Consider the following 16,751-nt stretch of genomic DNA (forward strand, 5'->3'; position numbering starts at 1 on the left):
TGTAATTGATCACAAATATCTTGTTTTATAACTTACACAAACAGCAGAATTCATGTTTGCTTTGAACTAGGGATAAAAAAAAAGGATGGGGGTATATGGACAGATTTTCATTATAAAGATAATTTTGGTACAGGGTAGGGAAAGCTGTAACACAGCATCTATTCTCAATCATTCAGCTTAAGAACTGATTTTCATCCTCAAACGTATCAATATTGGTGGCTTTCCTTTAACATTTGGTTTTAGAATGATGATTTTCAACCTTTATTTTTAAAAATACCTTTAAAGGGGTCTACATACCTTGAAATAAAAAACCTTGAATAGTAGCATCAGAAAAACAATTTAATATTATAAAATGTATTGTGAGAAATATAATATAATATCCACATTAGCTTCCTGTTGATGCTGAAAGAATTGAAGAAGTGCCAACATATAACCCACAGTCTTACAATCTTCTCACTACAGCTCTGCTCTTATCACAGCTTCTGGCATCAGACAGGAAATTCAGCTATGGAAATAAGGAAGTTTTTTCTGTACTGCTGTTGGGTCCAAGACAGTGCCAGGATATATTGTATCAGTGGTGATTTTGCAAACAGATCATCTTTCAGTGATATGAAAAGATAAGAATTTATATCTTCCTCCCATGTTCATCTTTTCTGTGATGCTGTTATGATTGTTCAGAGATGACAGAAATCTCAAATAATCATCCAGTTTTTCATGTTCCATACCAGTTATATTCAGTATTTTCATTTTTGTGCAAACAGCAGAGCAGTAGCTATGTGAGGGCTACATTTACATACATATATATTATGGGATATTTGAAAAATCCTTCCCAATTGTTTATCTTCTAGTTTTCTTGTGTTGTAACCATGGTCTTACAGTTTTGATAGAATGTGAGGTATCAATAAGACAAGTTGGGGGGCTTTATTCGTATAAATGGTTGTGCGTCTGTTTTCATTTGTGGCGGTTCTTAACATTTTCTTTTTGTGTTTTCAGCTTACAAATTTGGAAAGGAAGTGGCAGCACCACGAGCAAAATAACTTTGTGATGAAAGAATGTATCCTTTTTTTAAAAAAATGCTGACAATTAATACAGTATAGTAATTGACTGAGAAAGCCTTTTCCTCCCAAAAGCAAAGTCAATCAGGACAGTTTTACAGCAGGGTGAAGAAGGGGGATAAAGGGTCTTGCAAATGTTTGTTTGATGGATAGACCTTTATATACAATGAAACCTGAAACTCATTAGGCAACCTCCAGCATTAAATGACTCCTTATAGTATTCCAAGCTTCCAGTATTTTTATTTGATCACTAAAAGACCAGCTGTACACTGCATATGCTTTCTCCTATGCTCTGGCGTTTATCACCCATTGGTTTTCTTCAGTGATTATTCTTACGCCAGCCGATCCTTATACTTAGCTTTCCAGCAAAGGCAATGATTTTTTTAAATGTACATAGCTCCATAACTATGCATGACATTTTACAGGATGTAAAATACAGCAAACAAAACCCACAAAGGGCCAAATACTGCTTTCAGGTGTTTTTTCTCATTAAATGCAATGAGAGTTGCTTATGTGACAGCAGAATTAGACCCACACATATTGAGATAAAACTTTCCAAAAGCTAGTGGTAATGACACGTTCAAAGAACATTCATTGCAAAGGACTGCCATAAAATAGTTTTAAATGGGTTTTTAAACTAACAGAAGCATAGCCATTCTAAATGAGAGCTGACATTTTGTCCTTAACTTGCACTACTGTCCCTAGTTATTGCAGAGATATGAATAGTGCATAATCGTATATTAATTTTATTATCCAGGGACTAAAAAGTTACTAAAGTAAACTCCCTTCTTACAAAATGACCTAAAAACAGTAGCACTGAAGAATTAGAGACACAGTGAGATCACTGTTATACCATTACAGCTCAAAATATTGTAGGTACATAGAAACTTCAATACCCGATCAGACCAGTGGTCTAGTCCATTGTCCTGTCTCAGATGGTGGACAATACTAGATGTTTCAGAAGAAAGTACGAGAAAACCTGTAATGGACAATTATGTAATAACCTGCCCACAGGAGAAATTCCTCCCTAACCCATGTCAGTTAGGACATGTCTACACTAGAAATGCTACAGCTGAGGCTGCGCTGCTGTAGCACTGTACTGTAGACACTTAATACTACAGCGATGGAAGGGGGTTTTCCATTGTTGTCGTAAATTCACCTCTCTGAGAGGTGGTAGTAGCTCCACAAAGAATTCTTCTGTCGACCTAATGGTGTCTACACTTAGGCTGGCTTAATTACATTGCACAAGGCATGACATTTTTCACAGTCCTGAACAACATAGTTAATTTAAGTCAACCTAACTTTGTAGAGTAGACCAGTTCTTTGTAGTTGACTTATGCCCCATTGCATGAAAGTTTATATTCCATTTAAAAAAAAATTATCCTATCTATTGTAATAGTTCTCTTTAGTCAGCTCAGTGTCTAGTCCTTTTATTTAAATCCTCCTCCTTGATCACAATTATACTTGGGGGCAATGAATTCCACAAACTGATGGTCGTGTTTTATTTTTTTAAAAGTCCTTGCTATCAGTTTCAAATTATTGTGCGGAGAAAAATTGTGATTACCATTAAACTCAATTATTTTTTTAAAACCTGACATGCAGTAAAATATGATACCTCAGTGAACCATGTGCTTGCTTTCTGTGCTTGAATACACTCGATGAAGGATTAGTTTAAAATAAAATCTGATTCTCTTTCATATACAAGATCTATTACCTCTGCAGATGCCTACTGTGAGATTCAGTACCCTACCACGTGGCAATGGGTCCTATTTTTGTTTGCCCCTGTGCTTCCTGTTATTCTTAGGAGTAGAATCAGGTATAACCAAGAAACCCCCAAACTCATAGAGGAGTGTCTGCTCTGCTCCTGGGCAAAGGATCTTATGACCTCCCGTACTGGCAGGTGAGAGAACTTCTGCTGGTGGGCTTAGACCCAGAAGAGCCTCCCAGCACCACATGACTGGTCATTCCCTGATCAGATCCTGGGACTTCTTTGGCTAAGATCCAGAAGAGCCTCCTGGCATTACATGATTGGGTTTGGGATCCTTTCCTCCACAGGGATATTTTGTCAAGACAAGAAATCTTAGACCCTGACATCTTTAACCATCTGCCATGGAAGAAAGAAGCTAACTATCAGGAAAAGTCCAAACACAAAATTTAAAAAAAAAACCACCCAAACCTCTAACTATAACCTTACGCTAGAAACTACTTCTAAGTCAGACAGTATACCAAGTGTCCAAGCACAGATCCCAAAACAAAGAGGGGTTGAGTTTCACGTCTGCTTGGCCTGGCAGAAAGAGAAGGAACAGTTGTCAGGATAGGGGCTTTTATATCCTTGGTTCTAGAATGCTGGAACGCGGGGACATGCACACCCTCCCACAACAGGTAACTCCTTTGAAACGGATTCATTCGCCATGTGGCAGTGAGTACGGTCTCCCAACGTGGACCTGCAGAAGCAATACATATAGAGAACAAAAGATACATCAGTAACTTTTCCAGCACATTTTGGATTTGTCTAAACAGTGCTCAAAAAGCTATGTAGATGTCCAGGATGGAGGGAGATGGGCTTCAGAGCCTGAGCTTCAACCTGAGCTGCAATATCTACACAGCTGTTTTTAGCACCATAGCATGAGCCCAAGTCTGTTGGCCTAGCCTCTGAGACTTGCTGCCGCTCACTGTGTAGATGCACCCTAAGTGGGTTGTGTGGACCCCGCTGGCATACACTGAAAGTTCCCTAGTGCGCATTAATGAAGTTCTGTTTGGAACACTAGAGCCTAGAGGCTGCTGCTCACTGTGTAATGTACGCTTAATGCTCAATACACTAGTGGGCACTAGAATTTATACTCCTCTGGCATGGGCCAACACACCTCATAGACAAGCCCTTAGTGTAATACAATGGCTAACCTGTTAAAGTGGTGTAGTTCTTTAGATACAATTAGTGCTTTTCCATTATCTGCAAGCCTTTACAATTTTTCTAGAAGGAGACTTCTTGTAGTATAATTCCCTTATGATCTCTAATTAGGTTAGTATTTTTCTTGCCAGTTACTGTCCTTAACTCTTTTAATCAGTCATAGCAACAAAAAGTCAGGAGAGTGACTACCAGCCAGTAATGAAGAATGTGAGTAAGCAGATTGCAGAGTATAACAAAACTCTCATAGAAGCTTTACAGAACACCAGGAACTGAACCCAGGCGCTTCCTTCCTGCTCCAGTGGACCAACAATAGGAGATGTCCACAAGCACTGTAGGACTCTGAACTGCTGAGCTGAAAACTCAACAGCAGCACAGTAGGTGCATTCAAAAAATGCCTTCAAGTTCCTGAGAGATTCGTGGTTTCAGCAGTTTTCTTCATTTTAAATATAAGGACTATCTCTGAAAGCTTTAAAGCCAGAGAAGACATTTAAAGTGAGCCCACTGGATACACACTCTGGATATGAAAATATAGTTAACTATTTGGGGCCCAACCCTGCAATCCTTACTCAAGCAAAACCATTGGGGATCAGTACTGTAATCCTTACTCAGGCAAACCACACATAGAAGAGAATGGGAACTTTGCCTCAGTCAGGACTCAACATCTGGCCCTTTGTTGTTGGTAAACAATTGTCTTAAACCTTATTAAGATAGCAAACCAGATCCTCAGCTGGTGTGAATCAGCATAGCTCTCTCATACCAGCAGAGGATACAGCCCCATCTCCCTTCTGATCAGAAGCTCTTTATATATAAACGTTCACAGAGGGAAACAAAATGTAGGACTAATGCATTTTAAGGCTCTTTCATTGTATTTTCATTTCTGTAAAGGACAATATAATAATTACTGGAGCATCTCATTATTAAATGTGATATTTGGTAAGGTTATTATATAAGGAGAAATGTATAGTGGAGATTCTAATAAAAACTTAGCTAAGGAAAGTTTTTTTTTCTCCATGCTGACTTTGTGTAGTTTTATGTTTTTCACCAATAAAGAAATTAAAAACAAAAGTTATTCATAATTCTTCTTTTTTTGAGGATATCGTCTTGTAGGATTCTCTGTCTCAGGTTTCATGCCCCCGTGTCACGTCACAGCAACAAGCAGCTCTAATGTGATCAGAAGAATGTGTGAAATAGAGAATTCTACGTAGCTAGATCTGTCAGTACTTTTTGAATCCTGTTTTTACTGTTAAATTATTTATTCTGTATGGTTGGGACCAAAGGCATTCCAGGATCCCTTAAAATAACAGCAAAATTGCTGTTGTTACTTCCCCTTAGTTATTTTCTTCCTTTCCTACCTACAGTGTAATTATCTACTTCCTATTACCTTTCCTCCACCTGGGAGGTCAAGTTAGTAATGCCGTTTCCTGACCAGCCAAAAGCAGGTACTGTAGCCTGCAGACAGCTAAATGTAGACAGGGCTCCCAGCCAGACTCGGCTGATATTTTATCAAAAACAGCAGAGGCGGGGTTGGTAGTTATTCTACTATCACAAAATAGTCTTACAAAGGAAGAGATAAAGACCCTGTCACTTGCACCTTATAAAACTAGCCTGGACAGAGAATTAGGAAATATGCCAGGGGCATGGCATGACCTAATTAGGTCTTTTCCATTTCTTAATGTCTCTGAATCTGTGACTAAGCATGTTATCTAGCATGAAGGAAAGTTACATGAAAAGATTCTTGGAAGGACCATGGTTTCCAAACTCAGCTCAGTAAATCCTCCCACTCTCTGTATTTATTATATATAATATTTAGACAACATGACGGAACAGGATTTCTATAAACCAAAATCTGTTATCTAGGGGAAATTTCCACTAATGTCTCTTCCTTCCTCTCAGAGTTTCAGCTATTCCAGTGAGAGTCCATTATTTGCTGAGATAAAGTTGGAGTCAAATATCCTCCCAGGTCAGATCTTCCTTAGCCAGTCACATTGCCTGCTGAATTCCTCTCAGGCTACAACACATTTTAATTAACAATGGAAAGAAGCCACAAACGGAATAAACATACGCCCTGAAATTCCCTTTCACTCTGTGCCCGGGGATCCTTGTTATACCATGGCACTTATTTTGTTAAATAGGGTGGGAAAGTTCCCAGGCCTTTGTTTTGTCCTTCACATGACTTCTATCAAAAACAAACACTGGCTCTAGCACTATATTCTTACTTTGTTTTCCATGAAGCTCTTCTGATTACTTGTCATCTCCTGAGGACCTCCCCTTCATACCTTCTTTTAACACTTTATCCTCAAGGCCCTGGCCTCCTTATTTTTGGCATATTGCTTCCATAACTAACCCCTGATGACTGAAGAAGAAAAGAATTGAACCTGTTGGCTCCCGCATGCAGGGGCAGAGCACTAACCATTAGGTCACGACTTCTCAATTCTTTTTATTTTTCCCAAGTGAGATTTTTAGATAAAGTATCAAATGCAGAAGCAGTGAGCAAACAGCACACCAAAACAATCCCGTTTAAACCATCAACATGTAATTTCAGCAGGACAGGGCTCTCACTGGGCCTGTCCGGAAAGGTCTGGTACTAAATTCAAATCTACCTTCATGCATGGCTTTCACAGTGAGAGCACATTAGGAAGCAGCAGATAACCAGGCAATGGAATTGACATTTTAAACCTTTTCTGCTTTTCCAAAAGACAGGCCATTACATTCTGGAGAAGTATGGGTATCTCAGATGTAAAAATACCGGCTGCTCAAAGGCAACATGGGCTTTGAAGATTTCACCATTGCTGTGGTACTATAGCTGTGATTCTGGCCTGTTCCCCTCCTGATTGACGCTGCTTAGCAGTGAAGCTGATGGTCCTCCCTTTGGCAACAATTCTGTGCCTGTACCATGCATAGAAATGGGTCCAGAAGGTCTTGCCCTGTTCATTCCTCAGTGTCTGTCCAATGCTGCATGCCCCTTGGTCTTGGGCTGTAATACTGTCTCCAGGGAAGCAATATTTCTGCTGCTGGAGTAAGGTCTTATTGGCCTGCTCCCCCTCGCTGCTGCTCATGGTGAGCACATGGTTTTGTTTTAAATCATCTATTTTCTCTCCTGGCTCTCCCAAGCTCAGGAAGACAATACAGGTTGGCCTGATGAGCACTACCAACATAAACATGTAATCTTGGGAGACCAAATACATCTGCACAAAACAAGTTCCTCTCTGAACGTTCCTGCAAACAAAAACTGCTCATACAAATGTTTGCAGAGCAGTGAACAAAAAAGGGTGCAAACAGGGCTGAATCAAAATGCATGCTAAAAGTTGCACATTGTTCAGGAATATATTTTCCTCCCTACTTACCCAATCTGTCTGGATTTGGACGAGTGGCAAAGACATAAAAGGCCCCATACTGTTACCCATCTGCCCCAACAGGATGCTATCTTTGTGTGAGTCTTTTGTTTAGTTCTAGTCACATGTAACAATCATTCTGGTCAGAATACGGATTCCTTCTCATTTCTCCCTATTCTACCTGCCAGTGATTATTAAACAATCTAATAGCTTCTCAACTCATGTTTTTTAATGTTGGCATGCTTTGTTTTAAGGTCAATGAGATGGTTAATTTCTAGGGTAAAATCCCTTTTAATAAACTTCTGTGGTAAGATGCCTAAGAATAAAAAGTCCAAGTAATTAGATCTTAATTTTAAGAGAGGTCTAGATGAGGGAGACGGAGAAAGAAAAATAATCTCTTAGGGTATGTCTATACTTACCTCCGGGTTCGGCGGTAAGCAATCGATCTGGGATCGATTTATCGCGTCTTGTCTAGACGCGATAAATCGATCCCGGAAGTGCTCGCCGTTGACACCGGTACTCCTGCTCCGCGAGAGGAGTACGCAGAGTCGACGGGGGAACCTGCCTGCCGCGTGTGGACCCGCGGTAAGTACCTTGTAGTTCGAACTAAGATACTTCGACTTCAGCTACGTTATTCACGTAGCTGAAGTTGCATATCTTAGTTCAAACTGGGGGGTTAGTGTGGACCAGCCCTTAGTAGTTCATGTGGGGAGGACATCAAGGTGGCCACTTTAAAACAACAAACTAGCAACAACAACAACAACAAAACCACACACACATAATTGGAAATCCCTTTGTAAGAATCTGCTGTGAGTGGATTCCTTGGAAATATGTCTGCTTCTCGCTGATAAGCTATCAGTAGGAGGGTGGATGTTGCAATGGGTAGAAAAAGTTGGATTCAGAAATCAACAAATCAGAATGGACTTAATACAATACAGTCCAAAGACGATACTAGCCTTCTGCAGGCACTTCTCCCTAGATACAGAGATGTACGTTCTCTGAAATAGCTTCCTTTCTCTTTCTTTCCCCATTTGGGTTTGTATGTGGATTTGGGACTTATGAAAGGACTGCCCTGGAGACAAGTGCTGTGTTATCCAGAGAACAGGTGCAGTGACAGGTGTACAAGGTACTCAGCACAGTGCCAGATCAGGCCTTCAATGAGTAGTGTTATGTCAACACCTGTTCATATGAAGGTTGTATTAACACACGTCATGAAAGATTAAGTTGTTCACTGATTTTAAACTAATTTTACAGCCTCACTTTACACACACAGGTATGGTGCTTGCTGGTTAATAAATTAGACACAAATTACATGTAAATCAATAGCAATCCCCAGTAGAGCCCGGTTTACAATTTTCATGTTTAGAAATTTTGTCAATATTTTGAAATTAAAAATTTCAAAGGAATTGTGGGGAAAAATGTGATCCCTCCCTCCCAATCCCTTTTATCAGCCAGACCTAATGATCTGTTTAACACAGGGTATGTTGTTAGTGCAGAGTTAACTTGCTCTCTTACCCCTAATCCCCTCCTTCTGTCCACACACAAAAGCTGCTCACCCAAGTTTGGTAGTGCTTGCTACCCAAGCTAGCTAGCCTGAATGGGGGTTATAGGTTAATACGTAGGTGCTGCCTTCATTCGGGCTGGTAACCTGCCCACTTTGGAATGAGGACACAGGTCAAATAACTCTAGTGCTGATAGTCCTCCAGCGCCTTCCCACAATTCTCCCATGGGCCCAGAAGGACAGACAAGTTCTCCCAAAATACAATAGAAAGTCATAGAGCAGCTCACCTTACTGTGGCACAAAGAGCCATGGGACATAGCCCCAGAAGTCCTACCGACCCACATGGAGAAGTGCGGCAACAACAGTGAGGACTTGGCAGTTCAGGTAAGTCTTTGCAGTTTGGTTGCTCACGCTCAGGCTAAACTAACTCGGGTGCCAGTCACTCAACTGTAGTGAAGAAATACCTATTTATCATGTAAGGTGAGACGGTGCTATCGAAGATGAAATAATCTTGCACCAGTAACAGAGTTATTTTACTTTATTTCATTCTCTCTTGATCTTAACAGGTCCTGAGACCAACTGAAATCTATCAGCATGTGCAACAGCTGTAGCATAGATCAGTGCACTATTCAGTTTGGCTCTGTTCCCTCCAAGTCCATCAGTTTGCACACTCAAGACCAGATTCACTGAAACATTCTGGCTGCTTTGTGCCACTCTAGTGACACACAGCATCTGTAAGTCAGTTTAACTACCTTGCTAGATAGGTTTATGGCTTCTCTGCATCACTAGAACATATCACTGACTCTAGATGTTAGAGTTTATACAGGAAAGTGATGTCTGGAAATTTTTTTAAAAGTAAGAGAAAATACCAAATAAAAAAATGCCCCAAATCAAAACAGCAATTTCAGGTTTGAATCTGAGTTCAAAGCTCATACTTCTGTCCTTCTTCAAAACATCCCTCCAAAAACACAAGGGCACAAAAGTTAGTCAGACATTTGTTAAATACACAGGTTTTAGAAGGTGGGGAAGGATTCTGAATCCTAGATAGTCCTCTGTCATAAAAACATATGCAGGAGAAAAAATAATACAAAAATGTGATTCAGACACATTCTCCCCCTGATCTGCTGGACTACTGGGGTGGAGGAGCAGAAGGATGGTCCAAGAAAAGTAACAGAAGGCCTGGAGAAACCAAAGTCCTAATCTCCTGGAGCTCAGCCAACAGCATAGATGGACCTTGCTTCTCTGCTCTGTTTGCAATACATAGCAGCTTGGCCATGGACTGAGGAGGCTGCTAGTTGGGGGAATGTCATGTACCATTCTCAGTGTTGCCAAATTTCAGGATTTTATCATGAGTCTTACAATATTTGTTGTGTTTTCTTAAAGTCCCAGCTCTTGGAATCTTGTGAGTAAATGTGAATCTTAGTATGTGGGGGTAGGGGTGTGGGGGTTTAAAATAAGTTTCTAGCCCTTGTCTGTGCAAGGGGCAGGGTGAAGCTTCTGTAAGATTCTCTGTCTGATGATGTGCTGGGGCTGGAGATTTTTTTACTGGCAAAATCAGAGATCTGCCACTATATGAATATGCCTGTCCTTACCCATTGCAAAGGGCAGTTTAGGGGTCGCTGTTCCAGCCATTGCCCAGCTATGTGGAGAAAAGATTAAAAATGTGACCCCTAAAGGCTGGAAAATCATTAGGCAAATTGAAAGAACCCTACATTTATTATTTTAAAAATCTCACGATTTTTAAATTCATCTCATATTTTTTCAGGCCTGACTCCTGACTCTTGAACACGTGGGCTCGGCAATATGTTTTTCCCATAGTCTTTGTTCCCTTCTGCACTGTGCAGGATTGTGTTTATCTAGGTTCAAAATACAGTACAGAGTTCTTCTGGCTGTGAACCAGGTGATTGCCATAGATATCTAAATTACTTAGATTCAATTAACTGTGGATGCAAAACTGGAAGCTTGGTTAAAGCTAGGTGAAAAATTGTCCCTCACTTGACACCCTTTTCTAAGGTTCACTAACCAAAACAAAAGGACTCAAAATTAGAGAGGGGCCAATTTTGGGGCTTACGTGTGTCTTGTATAATTCGACCATTTCAAGGGCAAACGCACTATTTATGTGGTTGGTGTTACACGAGTGCTCCATGTAAATACGTAAATACTTAATAGCTAAAGTGCCAGTAGATGGTACTCAAGAATATGTAGCATAGTTCCTGGGTTGCAGAGGGCCAATAAAACGGGTGCAGTGCAAATGACTTCCTCTGGTTGCTCTTTACATCAGTTCTTAACTGTTGGGTTTTCGTTCTCTTGTTAACAAACATATCACATCTGTACATTGAGGAATGGGGCTCTAATTTCAAGGCAATAGACACCATTCATGGATCAATTAGAGAAGCAGAATTCTTCTTTTACTAAGGTGGCAGTTTTACCTGTGAAATGTTTGGGAGCAGACAGACAATTTGGGGCAGAAGAAAGCTTTGTAAAGTCTCAAAACAAGTAAGCATTTGGTTGTAACCCCATTTTAAAAGAAGGTGTTCCCTCCTCAGGCTGAGGAGTAGGGCAAAATCTTCTCCCTACTCCCCAGCATAGGCGCCGACTTCCTCTCTACCCAGGGGGTGCTCGACCCTGCCCTCCATGCCAGGCCCCACACCCACTCCACCCAAGCCACCATCCCGACCCCACCTCTTCCTGCCCCTCCCCTTCCCAATCCCCTGCTCTTCCCCCTTCCTCCCAGCACCTCCTGCATAATAATAATATAATATATGGAGATATACCTATCTTATAGAACTGGAAGGGACCCTGAAAGGTCATCAAGTCTAGCCCCCTGCTTTCACTAGCAGGACCAAGTACTGATTTTGCCCCAGATCCCTAAGTGGCCCCCTCAAGGATTGAACACACAACCCTGGGTTTAGCAGGCCAGTGCTCAAACCACTGAGCTATCCCTCCCCACTTGCAGTAGAACAGCTGATTGCAGCAGGCGGGAGGCGCTGGGAGGGAGGGTGAGTTGCAGGGCCGGCACTTCCACTAGGCGACCCGAGGCAGTCGCCTAGGGCAGCAGGATTGGGGGGGCGGCATTTTGCCGTCCCCAGCGGGAATTCAGCGGCGGGGATTCTTCCACTCCGCATCTTTGGGGCGCTTCGGCGGCGGGTCCTTCACTTGCTCCGGGACCCCGCCGCTGAAGCGCCCCGAAGATGCGGAGCAGAAGGACTCCCCGGCGCCGAATGCTCTGAGGAGGAGCGCTGCCGCCTAGGGCGGCAAAAACCCTGGTGCCGCTCCTGGCGAGTTGATCAGCGGGGTCGCCGGTGAGCGAGAGGGGGGAGCTTGGCTGCTGGTGGATACTAAGCACCAGCTAATTTTTTTCGTTGGTGTTCCAGCCCTGGCAGCATAGCTGGGCAATGGCTACTACTGCAGCCAAATGGTTGGAACAATGACCCCTAAGCTGCCCTTTGCAATGGGTAAGCGTGACGGGTTGGATCACAGAAACCCCCTTGGGAAGTGCCAACTGATGTGCCAAGACTACTTCTGCCCCTGCTTTCCCTGCCAGCTTGAGACTCCAGCACCCTGGCTTGTTGAGCCAAACACGCCAGTCTGTTCCAACACAGACCCAGGGTCTGAACCACATGCCCCAACGCTGCAGACTTAGCTGAGAGCAGCTTACAGAAGTGTTCCTGTCTTTAACACTCAGATGCCCAACTCCCAATGGGGTCCAAACCCCAAATAAATCTGTTTTACCCTGCATAAAGTTTATACAGGGTAAACTCATAAATTGTTCGCTCTCTATAACATTGATAGAGAGATATGCACAGCAGTTTGCCCCCCCCCCCCAGGTATTAATACATACTCTCGGTTAATTAATAAATAAATAAGTAAATACAGAAAGTAGGATTTAAGTGGTTCCAAGTAACAGCAGACAGAACAAAGTGAATTACCAAGTAAAATAAAATAGAACACGCCAGTCTATGTCTAAGAAAACTGAAAACAGATAAAACCTTACCAGTTCCAGTAAGCTTCCTTTTACAGACTAGTCTCCTTCTAGTCTGGGTCCAGCAATCACTCACACCCCCTGTAGTTACTGTCCTTTGTTCCAGTTTCTTTCAGGTATCCTTGGGGGTGGAGAGGCTATCTCCTGAGCCAGCTGAAGACAAAATGGAGGGGTCTCCCACAGGCTTAGATAGTCTTTCTCTTGCGGGTGGAGACCCCCTCCTCTCTCCTATGCAAAGTCCAACTCCAAGATGGAGTTTTGGAGCCACATGGGCAAGTCACATGTCCATGCATGACTCAGTTTTTACAGGCAGCAGCCATGGCTTACCTGCTACCTTGAACATCCTCATGTAGACTTCTTATGTTGATTGGAGCCTCCCAAGATCCATTGTTCCTTAAGTGCTTCTTGATTGGGCACTTAATTTGCACATTCCTTTCTCAAGAAGCTGACCAAATGCTTTACAAAGGCTACTTAAAAATCAAGCCAGTGCCCAGCCAATATTCATAACATCAAATACAAAAATGATACATGCACACAAATAGGATTAATAGATTCAGTAGATCATAACCTTTACAGAGATATGTTACATGGCATATGTAGCATAAAACATATTCCAGTTATATCATATATACATTCATAAACATATTCCCATGAAGCCTTATGGAGTACACCGTCACAGTAAGGACAAGCATATTCATATAGTGGCAAATCTCCGATCTTGTCAGTAAACAATGTCCACCCCCGGCACATCAGCAGACAGAGAATCCTATAGAAACTTCACCCCCACACACACCCTGCTGCTTTTGCACAGACAAGCCACACTGATTCTGCTGCAAGATAGCTTGTCACACCACAGAAGAGAGAGAAGGATTTTACTCCATCTGGACTGGGAAACAATTCATAGGCCATATAAGCCAGATCTTGAAGCCAACAGAACTACCTTGACTTGTACCAGCTCAGGATCTGACCCTATATGTTATGCTGGTATAAGGGGGAAAGTACCGACTAGCACCAAAGCAATTTCTTGTAGGTTTTAGGTGGAAGACTGCTTAGTGAAAACAGCTTTCAACTGGAAGGACATGGTCATCCCACTCAGACTGAGATCTTTGTTACATCAGTTAAAAACGAGGGACGAGGTAACCTACTTTTACCTATGTAGACATTTTTGAAAGCTAATGTGAGTAATAAATGAAATTTGGGGATAAAAAAACATGCAAAAGTTATTTTGATGCATCCATGGCGATAAACAATGGGGCGACATGTATAATGCAATGTCATTAATGCCCTGATTCAGCAAAGCACTTAAGCACTTGCTTAACTTTGATTTCAGTGGAACTTAAGCACATCAACAGACAGGATGTTTAAGTGCTTCTCTGAATAAGGATGGACTTAAACATGAACTCAAGCACATGCATAAGTACTCTGCTGAATCAGGACTGATATCTGCAGTTATTTCAGAGAATAACCGTTCTTGTATTTAAAACACTTAAACTGAAATATACCAGATTTACAGCTCAGAATGTTAGCACCAGTATGTTGGTTAGAGTCTAACTTGGCTAGTTACATTCTTTCCTGGCAGTTTCTGCTGGATGCAATATTCTTCACTTGCTGTTCTAAACTACCGCATAGTGTTGCTGTATGCTGTTAAGTAATTGACATGCTTCACCCCAGAGATAGTTACATTTCAGTGACAGAATGATCAGTGGGCATTACCTAATGCTTCAGAGGAAAGTGAATTACCCTCATAATAGACCTATCCAATTATGCATGCTGTATTATAATCATGATCATCATACTTAGCCCTTATGTAGTATTTTATATCTACTAAGTGCCTTACAAATGGGGAGAGGATGGAATTCCTTCCTGATCTCTCCAGTGATCAGTTTATGCCCTGAAGAATGAGATTTGGTTATCTTACCTTGAAATAAGCTACAGACCAAGGGTAACTTCAGTCAGGAGTCAGGACATGGGTTAAAACACTGAGCAAATTGATGAGCATTGGCCTGCTAAACCCAGGGTTGTGAGTTCAATCCTTGAGGGGGCCACTTAGGGATCTGGGGCAAAATCAGTACTTGGTCCTGCTAGTGAAGGCGGGGGGCTGGACTCAACGACTTTTTAGGGTCCCTTCCAGCTCTATGAGATAGGTAAATCTCCATATATTATTATTTTTATATCATTACCATATCTCCTTGTAGCCATAGTTATGGACCATGACTCCACCGTGCTAGATGCTGTACATACAAAGAACAAAACATGGTCCATGCCCCAAAGAGTTTACAATGTAAGTATGATCCAACAGATAACAGATGACAGACAGGGGAATACAAGGAAACAGTGAGACAATAAATTAGGCAGAGTTCCTGCTAGTGATGAGTTCAATGCACAACATTTTGACTTGCAGCCAGACTTCAAAAACCCTAGAGTTCGAGGGTGTTTAGAGTTGGGATTTTGGATCAGCTAATTATAAACAGAAAGGCCTTTCGTAAATAGTGGATCTGGATTCGGACTTCAAACATTCACAGAGTTTGGTGGGTTTGGGTTTTGGTGCGAGCCCATCTTTGATTTTTTCCTCTTTAATAAGGAACTTTATCCTGAGAGAGCAGAATGCATTTTAATGCAGCGTGGGCCAAACATAATCAGCTGAATAAGGGGTTTGGGGACTGAGGTATAAGCCAGTGCAAGGGGCTGTTAGTATTAGCTTACGAACTACCGGTCGGTGAAGGAAGTGAGCTGATTCTATTGCATTTTGTAATATTAAATAATCGGCAGGTGCTCAGAGCCTGGCCTGTGCACTTTTTATTATTCTAAATCAAAAGAAAATAAATAATTAAACAAATAACTTCCTTATACTGAGGATATTGAAACCAGGAATTCAAAGATTGGGGAGTGTTTGCTGGCTACTTGGTACTTCCGCAAAGTCTGACAAACAATTGGAGTCTGTGTGTGAACAAAAGGGATGCACTTCAGGTCTGTGAGTAAAGGGAATGATGCAATGTACCTCTGTGCCCATGCAGCACTGAAGGACCCTCAAAGATGGACTTTCATGGCACACAAGCCTCGTTCTGGGTCGCTGCACACAGGGAGTTGCACCTAGGTCTGTATTTATTGGTTTGATGGGGGAACGTAAATGATTCTAGGGGAACAACTGCTTAGCCAGCCCGCTGCAAGCTAAACCTGTGATGTGCGCAAATTCTGCCTACATTGCTAGACATCTGGGAACCTTTTGCAGAGCACATCCTGGGACCCAATCCTTCTCCCATTGAAATCAATGGGAATTTTCCTAATGTCTTCAGATGGAAGCAGAATCAGCCCCATAACTAACTTCCCAGAGGAGACTGAGAACTGATTTCTCTGTTCTCCTTGAAGTGTCATTCTGGGTGTTGGCATCTTGGCAAGACTACAGTGTGCGAGTGCATTGGATTGTCACAGACAGCCTATCAGGCTTGGGGAAGTGGGGGTTCTGGGTGCAGCTCTCACTCACACAACTGAGCTAGCGGCGTCTGATGGGGGGCCGGTTAGCACGGAGCTGATACGATTAATTAAATGTATTGCGTATGAGGTTGTTTCCACAGCACTACAGGCTGTACAAAGCGGAACAGGTCATGCAGATCTCAGGTGATTTCAGGAGCAACGGTAGACACACAGGTCAGGGATCGCCATCCACGAACCCAGACAAATTCTGTTCATGGTAGGGAACCTTGGCGTAGTCAGTGTGGTCCAGAGATCAGTGGCACCACGCATGTGGCACAGCTATGAGAAAAGTTTTCATGAATTCATACAAGTTCAGGAGCAGGAAGGCCAGTTGGCAATGTGGCCCATTACAGAGGAACAGGTGCTGCGGTAAATGCTGTCATTGGCAACCCATCCACTGGCGTCCTTCACAATCTCCAATAGCCTTTCGGCCATTACGTTTGTCAGTAGGCTCAATGGCTACCTAGATCCGTGCGGAGTTGGACGTTTTTTGGCGGGATGG

The 16,751-nt window shown here is 42.3% G+C and overlaps 1 protein-coding gene across 1 annotated transcript in view; it reads left to right on the forward strand.

The window, feature by feature from the left end:
* The window catches only part of LOC113405311 (intraflagellar transport protein 74 homolog), a 59,000-nt gene extending 54,764 nt beyond the window's left edge, over positions 1 to 4,236 (forward strand). Inside the window, exons 19-20 of the mRNA XM_026646384.1 lie at positions 994 to 1,054; positions 4,121 to 4,236. Of these exons, the coding sequence (XP_026502169.1) occupies positions 994 to 1,054; positions 4,121 to 4,236 (177 nt within the window). The remainder of the gene's footprint in view (positions 1 to 993; positions 1,055 to 4,120) is intronic.
* Positions 4,237 to 16,751: the final 12,515 nt, after the last annotated feature.

This window comes from Terrapene carolina, unplaced genomic scaffold, assembly GCF_002925995.2.
Source record: "Terrapene carolina triunguis isolate 2854851 unplaced genomic scaffold, T_m_triunguis-2.0 Scaffold35022, whole genome shotgun sequence".
Taxonomy (NCBI): Eukaryota; Metazoa; Chordata; order Testudines; family Emydidae; genus Terrapene; species Terrapene triunguis.